The following is a 13070-nucleotide window of genomic DNA, read 5'->3' as shown; positions in this document are numbered from 1 at the left end:
AAACTGAACAAGATGGGAAAACATAAGATTTGTAGAAACAATAGATCCTCTAGTGCCTCCTACCTAGCTGAGATCCCTGTTTTGAAATACCATATTTAATAATAAGTTCATACTCCACAGTGGGAACAACGATAGGCTAAATCGACCCACACAGACATTTTTGTAAAACTTAAATTATTTACACTTGAGACATCCACCCCCCCACCCATCCAACTGGTGGTACCAAATATACCAAAAAGGTTTAAAGTCTGTTTGCTAGGACGAATGGTGGTAAAAGGCTTGCTGGGCAGATGAATGCAGACACCAGTGTTATTACCAACTTCCTTAACATACATGCTAAAGTATTTTCATTTTACATACACCAAAATAGAAAAAAAAAAAGTAAATGTCACAGCCTAACAGGTGATAGGACAAGCTTTTACAAAACATAGTGGAACAATGTCAAAGAGCATCCCAGCTTCTAGAGACAAAGAAAAAGCAAGGCAGGCACACAATATGTGATGTGAACGTTATTAATGTGAATAATGTGTAATTCCTGAATATAGGAAGAAATTTACTAAAGGTGAAGTGCACAGAACCAGTCCTGGATTAAACAGGAAGCATGTATAGCATTTGGAGTCTGGAGTCCCCCTGACAATAGGAATGCTGATAGTTACCTTGTTTAGCTGCTGGGTAATACTCACTGGTTAAATATTTCAGGTCTGAGTAAACAGCATGCAAAAAATGTACAGCTATACTTCTCAGATATAATTCTCATTGTCTTTTAGTTTCAGTCTTTAAAAACAATGTTCCTGTACTGGTCTCTACAAAGAAATGTATTCATGAAAGCAGTAAAGCAGTATTCTGGCCTAAAAAAATACCAATACTTCTGAACTTTTCTTAAGGAAAAAAAATTCAAGACATATTATAAATTCCAAGGAGAATTTGAAGAAAGGTAATGAAAAGTCTGGACAGAATTTTGACCAGAACGACAACAAATGCACACAAGAAATAATTTTAATTTATGTTATTACTAAAACAACAAACTTAAAATGGAAGGACCATCATAAAACTAAAAAAAAAAAAAAACAAAACCCAAAAAAAACCAAAACAACAACAACAACAACAAAAAACAAACCCAAAACCCCACTAAATACTCTAACAGGAATATTTGAAGTTTGGTGTTTACAATTATATAATATATAGTAATATATATAATATTCTTTAATATTGTAATAGATCAAGTATATACCACACAGCTCAACAAATTTGTCTTAATTAAAAGGGGCTATTTAAAATGTATCAATTTATCTTTAAACTGTATTTTTTAATTGAGATTATAACTTCTAGAAACATGTCAAAATACCAGGTGCTTTGTCAAGCATATGGTTTTTAGTTTTTGCAGTGCCTGAATAGTGGTTTTTATAGTCTCCAGGATGCAAGAAATTTTCTATTTCTATTGTACAGAAAGGGCTCCATATATGTTTGCTTAAGAGAGACTACACTCTAATATTTAGACTGTTTTGTTCAAAGTTCAGAAATCAACTCTTCAGCCCTAAAGAAAACGATTTTTTTTTTCCAATCCCTAAATTGTAAGTTCAGTAGGAATGCATTAAGCTTACCAATTTGAATGTGAAATAAATGTGACTACATGACTGGACTACATGGACTACTGGACTGCCTGTGATTTCAGGACTAGATGTTTATTTAGTCTACTTATTGCTGTTAGGTTCACAGAACATTTTTTATTCATTCACTGAACTAAATTCATATTTTTTTCCAGTTGTACAAGAAAATACAGTGTAATCTATGACAATGCTTGCCACTTAAATCTGAGAAGTACTTATGTGTATCACAGGAACACATATGCTATTGGCATCAGCTGACAATCTTCCCTATGTTTAAAGGCCTAACCTTTCATCAACAGAATGGAAGTCTTCCTATGGAGCTAGAAGGCACATAATCATCTGAATGCTCACAATAGAAAACCCCCCCAAATGAACAGATATTTAAGGCTAAGGACATGATGCATCCCTTTCTTCCAAGCTTTTAGCTCAGGAGATTTGGTAGACATCAATGGATGTGGGAAAATGTATTTTCCCTAATCTTATGTGCCAATAATACATTATTGTATCACACATTTACAGTCCGACATTGACTGTTAAGCTGCAAAACCCACAGACTGATTTAGTTTCAAGATAAAACACAGAAAAAAAAAAGACACAGCTGTCATGCCACAATACCTTAAAGAGCCAACATAACTAAAAGAAAGGAGAAGGGTGAAATCAGCCTAGGGATTTTATTCTGTTGCAGGCAAGAGGCCAGCCATGCAGCTGAATCTAAAAGCAACCTGCCAATGCAAGCCTTCCTAGCCCCTGCTGCCTCATCTCCTCCTGCAAGCCATGGATTCTGATTATGCCAGTGGCTTCATTCCAAGAGCCTTGCAGTTAACCACATACTAATCCAGGAACGGGAGATACACTTAAACTTCTTGTAAACTACATCCAGTACATGTTGTTTACCTCTAATACAAACTTCCAGAGCACAGAGATGAGCTCTTACAATAAAAAGCAAACAAACAAACAAAAATTTATAGTTTCCAAAATAAACAACAACAAAAATTATAGATGTTAACAAATTATACTTGATCATTTTTACACCCTTTGATGCAAGCTTGGGAAGAAAAATGCAGAAGAAAAATGTGCTGGTGGAAAGGCAGGAAAGCTGTGTGAAAGAAAGATCTCAGGAACACAAAATGTTCTCTCACCAGAAGAAATTTTTAACCGGGTCCACATCAAAGGACAGGTGTAAAATTACAGAGGGCACAGGGAAATAAGTGATTTATAGCAACATTTTCCATTTGTCTCTGTTATGCCCATTCTAGAAAGAATTACAAAGATGTGTAATAAAACTGGGTTCTAGATTTCACACTCAGATCTACTTTAAGTAGTCAATATAAGTTTAGTCTTTGAACAGGCAAAATTCTTTGCAAGAATATATGGATGAATTGTGTGAATAAACATTACTATCTCAAAGACAACTATTTGTTCCTTAGGTTAAAATAAAATAGGAAATGATAAAACATTACTTTTATATCCACCACGTCTTTCAAGTTCTTCTTTATTTTCCCCTCTTCCTTCACCACTTTCTGAATCCTCTATCTCTTGAATAAGTATTTTTTTCCCTTTGCCTTGAGGCTCAGATACAGGCTTTAAACTTTTCAGTTTCTCTTTGATCTCTAGCAGATTTTTCTACAATAGAGAAAAAAATCAGCAATAGCAGAAGTTTTTTTATTATGTATATAAATTAATTTATATAAATTAGTTTATGTACAGCAAATACATTCTGTTAAATAATCCATGTGAGATCCTGAAGAATTATCAAGATAAATGTTGCCAATATAAAAAGATGGTAAATAAATGTGAATTTTCCAAGAGTCAGCATCAAACCAAGATTAATAGCCAATTTCTCTCTTACAAGAAATAGACACAAGATTTTGTCACATCTTTGCATGAAGATATCACATAAATAGATAAATACTTTTCTTGAATGCACTGCTTATCAAAAAGAAAAAAACTAAATTCAAAGGAAAAAAGTAGATTTATGATTGTGAGATCTGGCATGGTCTACTAAAAAGACAGGTTCTCTAGAGAATCTCCAAAAAAGCCTAAAGTCAGAATCAAAATTTATGCTATGGAGAATCTAATGTCAGATGGACAACTGATGGAGAAATACAATTGAGAGAACAAGAACCAAGAGGCAATAGTCTCTTAACAGTGTAGCAGAAGGACACTGTTGAATAATAATAAGGTTTGCTCCTCTTATAAGAACTGCAATTAGATGATCAAACATCTTCTCATTCCATAATATTTTCCCATTACTCAAAAAAAACCCCTTTAACTGCACTTGGAATCATCAAGGTTGGAAGAGACCTTTAAGATCAAGTCTAACTGTTAAACCAGCACTATCACTGTAACCCATAAACCACTAAATCACTTTACACTGTCAGAGCAGAGTAAGAAACACCCAGCATTATGTGGTATTCTGAATGTAATTCAATGCTGTGCAAGAAAGTGCCATCTCAGTACTTCCTGTCTCAAGAAAAAATAAGAACAGGATCAAGCGAAGATTCACATGGACAAACTACCTTGAAGAATTCCAGTTACTGACAACCAATTCACTTTTGTATTAGTGATTCTGGATATAAAAATGCACTCTGCATATGTTCCATACATTCATATTTAGCACAAGAGAGTTTTGAGGATTCTCCAAGCAATGAGAAACTTGATAAAATGCCCTGCCAAGCACTTGTCATTTCTAGATGTGCCAGCCAAGGCATAATAGCTGGCATGAATAAGGACAAAGTACAGATATCTACTTTCAGCTACAAAAGCACTGCTCAGCAAAGCAAGAAATGGAAGAGTGTAAACAAAATGAGTGACTATCTCTGGTATTATAAGAAGTCTCAGCACAGCCTATTTGATACATCTTTTCACATAGACTGTCGTAGAATTTGTCATCAGAGACTCACAAGGTACTTAGATATTCAGTCTTGTAAACAGAAAAGAAGAAGACCAAAATCTCTTTCAGAACTCAGATCTAGAGACATATAATTCCTTGGTTGATGTGAAACTCAGGAACTATTCTGGACAGGAACTTAGCTCCAGGACCACCCTAAAAGGGATAAATGTATGTGGTGTATTTGACACAAGAGGCTTGTACCACTTTCTCTGGTTCAGGCAACAGTAATAAATAACTCCATGGAAAGAAGCAGCAATGGACAAGCTGCTAGCAGCTTACAACATGCCACCAACAAGAGCTGGACAGAAGTCAGAAGTTGGGACAATTACACAGCATCCAGAAGTCATAGGTAAAAATATTGGGAGGGTAATAGTATGATAGACTCATAATTAACATAGTAAAAACAAGCAGTTTACTATCATACTTTACATAGTAAACAAGCAGTTTACTATCAAAACTGCCCAGAACTGAAGATTCTCAGGACATACAAAGTCCAAAAGCAAGGCCTGTTCTAACCTGCAAAACACCATAAGACACCAATCAAAGGACACAAACAAATCCTCTCCTTAACAGCCAGAGTAATAGTAGCACAAGGACCACATCCTGACCTTGATTTTCAAATAAAGCATCTGGCTTTCTTTGATCCAAAACTGGTTATTAAGAGTCCAGATTTATCAGAAGGTACGAAAGGTTCTTCATTTTACCCTAGAGATGAAAAATGAGGATTTATAACATCACACTGAAGCAAGGACAGAATCCAGTTCTTCTGCTTTTGGGTAAACTTTACCACTGTAACAACAAAAGTTTGGCATCTGTTGAATTCTTCTTCTCTTTATGTACTCAAACTTATATGCACCTATCTCAATGGACCTTTTCCAAAGAAATTTCCAAATAGCTTTGATCAGCAAGACACTAACACTGCAAGCATATTCAGCAGAAAATGTTTTAAGCACCTGAATTACATTAATAGAGAAGACTTTTCCTCACAATCAAGTCATGAACAGAAGATCTGGCCACATTCAAGTACCTAATTTCCACCACATGTGGTATTGGGAAGCTGATCAACAGCACAGCAGATTGAGTATGTCTTCAAAACTCACAGTCACCTCAAACAATATGAACTGTACTCACTTTATGCTACATCTGCATACAACCTCTTTCTAACCATATTGAACTCACAGATCTTTACCTTAGCCATAGAGTTTTCTGGTTCAACAGACAACACTTTATTCAGATCCTCTATAGCAGTCTGGTAATTCTGCAGATGGCTGTGCACAGTGGCACGACGCATCAAAGCTACAAAAGAACGAAGTGTATTATTTATGTATTTCAAGTATAAAGTGAATAAAAATACACTATTTTTTCTAGACATATTAAGTGCAGTTATGCAGTTTTTAAAATTCTGTACCTCTATATTAGTAACAAGTGTTTTCTTTATGATTTTTAATGATGCAATTTCACATCACATCTTTTGAGGCAGCAGTCATACATTGTGAAGTACTTTTTCATAGTTTTCAAATTTTCCACCTCCACCTATGCAAATACAGTTAGCTACAGTCAAGACCTTGTCTTCAGAAAGGAATAAACCAACAACTTTTATTGTTTTCAAGTCCCTTTTAAATTAATTTATAATTCAGTGGATGTATTATGGAAACACTGCACGCATACAAGAGAGCTTATAGTTATTGTATGAAAAACATGCTGCCATGTAAGAATTCCCATTACAGATCAACACGATGAACTGAATAAAACTTCAGTAACCCCCAAAGAACCATTTAAATGGCTTTGGGGAGCTATGCTGTTTCCTTATTTGTACTTAGACCTGATTTAAAGCTCAGTTAAGTCAACTAACCTCATGTACCATTTTATTTGCTAGAGGTAAAATAATAAATTGAAATTTTATTTTCTGCTTTACCTTTCATGTTGCCAGGTTCCATATCTAGTACCTTCTCACAATCCTCCAAAGCACTGTACCAATCCTGAAGTTTGATTTCTGCTTGAGCTTTGTTATTATACACAGCTGCAGTTGGTATTACTGATATACTCCTACAAGAAAGGGAATATTGATCATGTTAGCGTCAGAGTTAGAAAACCTGAATCTAGAAACACTTCACCACTGGAAGCTGAAAACAGTACTATGGCAATATTAATACTGGTATTCTAACCACAGTAGTGGTTAGAGACTCCCTCCTGTGAGACCATGGGCAACTATCCACCACCTAGATTTACTGTCTTCAGAGGCCTCTTGCTTGCCAGATTTAGACCTGAGATGTTGCAGAGGAGATGCCATGGCTCATCTGTCACTTAGACTACCTCCTGTCACTACGTCCTCCTGCCATCCATGTAGACTCCAAAAAAACTGCCAAATGGAACCTTTGAGAGATGAAGAGTAACTACAGAGCTCTGGGGATTATGATGAAAAGCATGGTGGTGGGGGAGAACACATGGGACTCTCCTTGATCTTGCTTGTAAAATGGAAAGGCTGAGGTAGCAGTGGATGAATTGTCCATGTCCATGTCTGGCTGCAGGGCTGGTATTGTAGGTAGAGCTTTAGTTTCTGTAACAACAGAATCATCTCTGAGGAACAAGGACAGCTAGGATGCACATGACAGAATATCGTAAGAGAATCTTTGCCAACAACCTTGTTAATGTTGCAAGGAAGATCCTAAACTGTGCTCACTGGAAAGAACAGCAATGGAAGTGCCAGGGGGACAGCACACTGCAATAGACAAACTTTCCTTGTAAAAAAAAAAACATGGTTGAAGAACAATTCTTAAATACTTGTCCACAAATGCACAACATGTGGGAAACAAAAAAAAAAAAGAATAAAAGCTCTATGCAACTATGATCCCAGAGGGATAATCTGTGCATGCTCTTTAGAAAGGGTAGGAGGGTGAGGAAGGAGAGGAGATGCATTCTAGACTAAGCAGTGATTCAATGTGTGAAGGTTTGTCTTCACACAAGAGGAACAGGCAAGAGACTGAAAAGCCAGAGAAGAAAGCCAATGGGTAAGAAGAAGAGGGTCAGACTTTACATTTTCCATTCTAGCCACAGATGACCCCTTCAGGTTATCAACAATTCACTCCAAAATACTTAAATATTTATAACTCTAATAAAATAGATTGCAGATAGGATTAGAAAAGTGACCAGCTAAAACAGCATGGCGTCACTATCACACATTTCAAAAGGCATACAATACTCCATGTGGGTCAAAAATGGAAAAACTCTCCATTTGAAAGGATTCTGTCTATCCTTAGTTATTAGTAGTTATTTATGTACCAAAAGCAGACATTTTAAACTTATTTTTATATTATGTATCTGTATTTTATTTATTGTATATGAAATACAGCTATAGACTTTTTTATGTTTATGTAAAAAACCCAAACAAAACAAGAACGATCTTCAGGCTGCAATTCAAGAGCAACAAAAAAAACTAAACCCATCACGCATCAAATGCCTCAGTTAAGCAGCTTGTGCTCTATGAATATCATTACAAGTGTGCACACACACATACATATATACATATCTATCTATATCAGCAACCTCCAGATAAATTTTCATAAGCTGTTCTACAAAATCCTGCCTCCTTCAGTGGCATTATGGATGATACTTCCTAAACATAAATCTGTTAATTATTTATTTTACTGCTGTTCCACACTATTTCTATTCATTATTTTCTTCATACTTATCTGCACTGACGACAGATGTATTAACATTCTCGTAATTTTTTTTCAAGGTTATCCCACTACAGTATCATAGCTCATTAATGATCTTCACGTTTCATCTCACAGTAGTGTCATATCATTACCCTCTATTTACACTGGTAATTAATACCCCAAAATTCCCATGTACTCTACATTTCTAAATGACAACTCTGACACTTCTGATTTCTGGGTTTTTTAAAGTCCTTACCATTTCAAAGCACAGAGTTAAATTACATGTGGAATGATTTCGTTTCTCAACATTCTGATCATCCTTTTATTTTTGTAAACATGCAAAACCATGGTTTTGCAAATTTTTTAAGCCATTGGTTTAAAAATGGTTTTAAAAAAATCTGAGGAAGTTTGTGACACATGTAGATTGCATTCCATCATTATCTAGCCCCTTCTCTTCTGATAAATAAAAATTAATATGAGGATGGATCGGTGCTTTAAATATTCTTATGTCAAATCTTTCTGCCGTTTTGAAAATAATCTAATAGCCACTGGTTGCTTCACTAGGAACTTATTTCAATTACATTGAACATTCACAAGTAAGAGTCATTAGAATAAAAGAACACAAAAGCATTTACTCACCGAGTGTAATATGTCACTGCTTCCACATAATCGCCAGTGGCAAAGGCTTCATTGCCCTTTTCTTTTTCACGAGTAGCAATAAAAATTTTCTCCCTCTTTGTCATTCCTAGCAAAAAATATTTCTACACAACTAGCAACTTGCACAGATGAAACCAAAACAGTCAGATAAAATACTTTGAATCCCATAGTCTGCATTTTTTAAAAGCACATAGTTTGCTAAAAGACAAATTTGTATTTTATTTTCTGTAATAAAACACTGAATTCTCCTAATAGGCATACAATTCAGCGTGCAAGAAAAAAGTAGTTGGCTAACCTCTACCGTTCATTTACAATACCAGATGTATGCTTTATTTCTACCTAGTGCTCTCATCTAAACATAAACATTCTTACTGTTTATTAAGCAAGACTAGATTTTTTTCAAACATGGCTTCAAGCTCACTTGATGATCTAACAACTTTTAGCATCTCTAGGGGCTTAAAAATAAAGGCACTTTATGATATACTTCTTTAATTAGTATTCATGCTCTACAACACAGTATTACAACTAAAGAAAATTTATGTTTCTAAGACATTACCAGTTGTGTCAATTTTCTTTTCAATTAAGGGTAGACTTGGCCTACTGAAGAATCTTGCTTTTGAGTTACTTTCTTCACAGTTTTCATCAATTTTAGAACATTCCTTTTCCACATCGAACCTTTAATTAATAAAATGACCATTTCAATAATGCTGCATAGCAAGACTCCTCAGCTGACAGAAAGGCATACTGTATTTTCATTATAAACCGAACAAAAAGAGATACAGGCTGTGTTCAATTATTGGTGACCAAGAACAATCTCTGCCTCACCTCCTTACCATCTTCCCCAAAAAAGACGGGTAAAATTTAAGAAACAGTATCGTCAGGCTCCATCCCAGCCCTCTCAAACATCCCCATTAACCTTTGCCAAAATAACTAAGAAACAGCTTCAAAGTAATTTATACAGTAAACTTGAGACAAGTAGTGTCAGACATTTCAAAGCAGCTCTAAAGCAGCTTTTGAAAACAGTGTTTAGGAACATATATCAAAGAAATATTGCTGCCATAGCACTGTAAAATAAATACAGTAATAATCAATTCCTACACTATGCAGAAACATTGTTCTTACTGCTTTTCTGTGTAGGGTGTAACGGAAAATAGCCTTTTCATAATGATCTTGACAATATGAAAAATTTCTTTCTAAAATCGAGTTACTATTTTTGAAAATTTCTCCAACTCAAAACCTTTTCATGTAACACTAACTGTTCTCCATTTTGAATCTGATATTTTGCTAGCTCACTTTTACCTATTATAAATTAACCACATTTCAAATAAATGTTTTTAAAATAAGAAGCGAAACATTTTGTTTAGAAATTACCTAAACAATTATTTGAAAGTTTTGAAATTTTCCTCAAAGGATTTTAAAACCATGATATGCTTTAAATTGGAAACATCTTTCAGACAGCTCTGTTTCGGTGTACTCATAACCCAAAATAAATACACTCTATGGGAAAATTCACAACCTGTACTATTATCAGCATGCTAAAGCACTTAAAGATTGTGTACATAAACGTGTAAACAAAATCTGTACATTACTTTGGAAAGATACAGTACCAAGACTAAAGAATGAATGAATGAAAGAATCAATTGTTGCAGAAATTATTTTTATAAACTATTTTCTTTGTCCACATTTGAGCAGGAAGGCACAATTTCTGAAAGATAAAATGCATGAAAATAACTGATTTGCAAAACAGGGTTTTTGTAAGGGCTTTGGGGTATAGTTTCATTACCCAAACCCCACAATATCCCCATCTACTGCACTAGAAACTTGTGCCTCCTCACTCTGATTCTAGAGCATTATATTTCAGATTTCAGGAACTACAGAAAAGCTTCTACAATGTACAACACAAGTATGTGCTTTTTGCTTTCTGTGTTCAACAATTCGGGCATGAACCTGTCATGTAACTTGGGAGGGTGATGCACCACCATTACATGATGCAGAATGTCTTTGTATCAGAGCTCCATCCATTCTGAAATAGTTACTGTCTAAACCTCTATTAAGTGTAATTGCATCTGAGTAAACTGATGCACCTGCCTGAAGCTCATTCTTTGAGGTTAGTGGGGTTCAGTGCAGGAGTAAGTACTCATCAGTTTTGTTTTCAGTTTATAGAACTGTGGCTTTAGATATAGAGAAGTCCATGTTTATAAGTCCATGTTAAATAACCCTAAAGCTATTTTCAAAAATCTCATAAATTAAGTAAACAATTTTTATTTATTTTTCTGCTGATTTACTGTATTTCACACTGCTTGTACAAAAGTATAGACTAACTTGTCCTCAGCTGTTAGCAACACAATGTGTCATTTCCATTTTAACAGAATATTTATTAAGGAAAATCAAAGCTTCATCAGCATTACAGCTTCCTAAAATGCTGACCATAATACTAGATTTCTGCAAAATACATCAACTGTGTTCTCTAGTTAAACAGGTAAGATTTATTAAAACTGAAATATAAGGGATTAAACATACTTGTCCCATTCACTGTAATCCCGTGGTATATTTTTCTTGCTTCTTTGTTTGTTTTGCAATTTTTTGTTCTAAAAGAGAAACAAACAGCCATCTTGTAAGACAATTTGTTGCCGTGGATTTCAGAGGGTTTTATTGGTTTTGTTTCTGCAGTACATATTTTCCTAGTAACCAACACTACTCGTAACTAATATTAGCTCAGTCTTGAAAATGTAATTCATCTTGGTCCAAAGAAAATCTTGATGCATTTCATGTATCATTGCAATTTGAGGGGCTCCTGAGTTTCACACTTCTTGGCTGCTGTCCTATCACATCACAGAGGCACTGAGTGAAACTTTCTAATTAGTATCTTGTGATGCCATCTTCCCAACCATCCTTTCAACATAGCAAGGGAGAACTCAGTCTTCAGCAGACCCAGCCTTGTGATGAGGTGTTTGACACTGAGAGTGAATCAGTAACCTGGTTTTAAGCTTCCCTTTCCCAAGAGAATTAAAGGCACAGATTTTGGTAGTCCCTGGAACACTCATAACAAATTTGCAAATAAATTACTTCAAAGTAGTGTCTCGACTTCTTTTCACCATTTATCACTTCACTAAAGACAATTCCAAGATTATTTGCATTCATTTTAGATTTTAGACAAGTTCCATCGTTGAAGCTGGCCTTACCTAAAATTTATCTTGAGGACCTTCCTGCAACAATCAGTTCTGACAATCAGATTTGACTGCCTTGTATCTCAACCCATCTCCTACACTAAAGGACTCTATTTCTCTAGCTGTCACCTTTGGCATCTCTTCTACCTCTGTCATGAGACTATACTTCTTCTTTGCCCCTCCCTGCTTGTTGACTTAAAATACTTAATAGCAAGGTGTGGTTCTAAACAGGTATTTCACAGTGGAACAGCCAGTTCAAAATAGTCCCATCTACCCTATCCTGGCTGTTTAGTCCTCCTCTTACCTTGCAATCCAACATTCATTAAGTTAGACCAGTGTAATTCTGTATAGAGTTTATATTTTAAATATAAATATTTACAATTTTCTGTGTTTAAACAAACAATCTGATAGATCACAGTACAATTTCCAAATATCTGTACCAGTTCAATTCAGCATGTGATAAACTGGATCAAAGAAATGACCAGAAGCTTCCTAAACTCGCTTTACCAGTGGTGACACTGTAACAAGGACATACTTCTGCAGCTGGAAGTAAACACCTCAATTTATATAATGCAAATGTGACCCTTCCTGTAAACACTTCTGACTATCTGTAATGTTAGGTTACACAATTTTTTGTCGTATATAACTCCAGAATTACTCTTAATGTTACGTCTTTCAGGAAGCGAAACAAAATGACATATATTTAGCAATCAACATATGTTTAGAGGAGGGAACTCCTAAATATGCCTTCCTGAAACATGAGTTATCATTATATATCCATCCTGGTGTATATTACTAATTTAATGCATATCAAGCATTTTTTTTTCAACTGAAAGTCCTTAATTTAAGTGAGCAAAAATACTGCTCTCAGAAGAACTCTAATAAGGTACTTACACTAAAGCAACTCCAGCTTAGGGAGAGAACCATAGCATGTACATTTAAGGAATGAGGAAGAAACATTGACTCAAAAATCCACAATTTAAAAAATTCTAAGTCTTGTATCTTTGAAATAATTGTAATCAAGCTGTGGTTCCAGCAGAGTCAGGAATTTCTCAATCAGTAATATTTCAGAGGATCTCATCCAAGAGGC

General features: G+C 35.1%; 1 protein-coding gene across 1 annotated transcript in view; it reads right to left on the bottom strand.

Moving 5' to 3' along the window:
- SPAG1 (sperm associated antigen 1) overlaps positions 1-13070 on the bottom strand; it is a 37040-nt gene that overhangs the window by 18935 nt on the left and 5035 nt on the right. The window contains exons 5-10 of the mRNA XM_053957867.1: positions 11334-11401; positions 9370-9488; positions 8796-8901; positions 6416-6546; positions 5690-5796; positions 3068-3230 (exon numbers count right to left, since the gene is read on the bottom strand). Coding sequence (XP_053813842.1) covers positions 3068-3230; positions 5690-5796; positions 6416-6546; positions 8796-8901; positions 9370-9488; positions 11334-11401 — 694 coding nt within the window. The remainder of the gene's footprint in view (positions 1-3067; positions 3231-5689; positions 5797-6415; positions 6547-8795; positions 8902-9369; positions 9489-11333; positions 11402-13070) is intronic.

Source organism: Vidua chalybeata, chromosome 1 (genome assembly GCF_026979565.1).
Source record: "Vidua chalybeata isolate OUT-0048 chromosome 1, bVidCha1 merged haplotype, whole genome shotgun sequence".
NCBI classification, from domain to species: Eukaryota; Metazoa; Chordata; class Aves; order Passeriformes; family Viduidae; genus Vidua; species Vidua chalybeata.
This window is presented reverse-complemented; position numbering and strand designations above follow the sequence as displayed.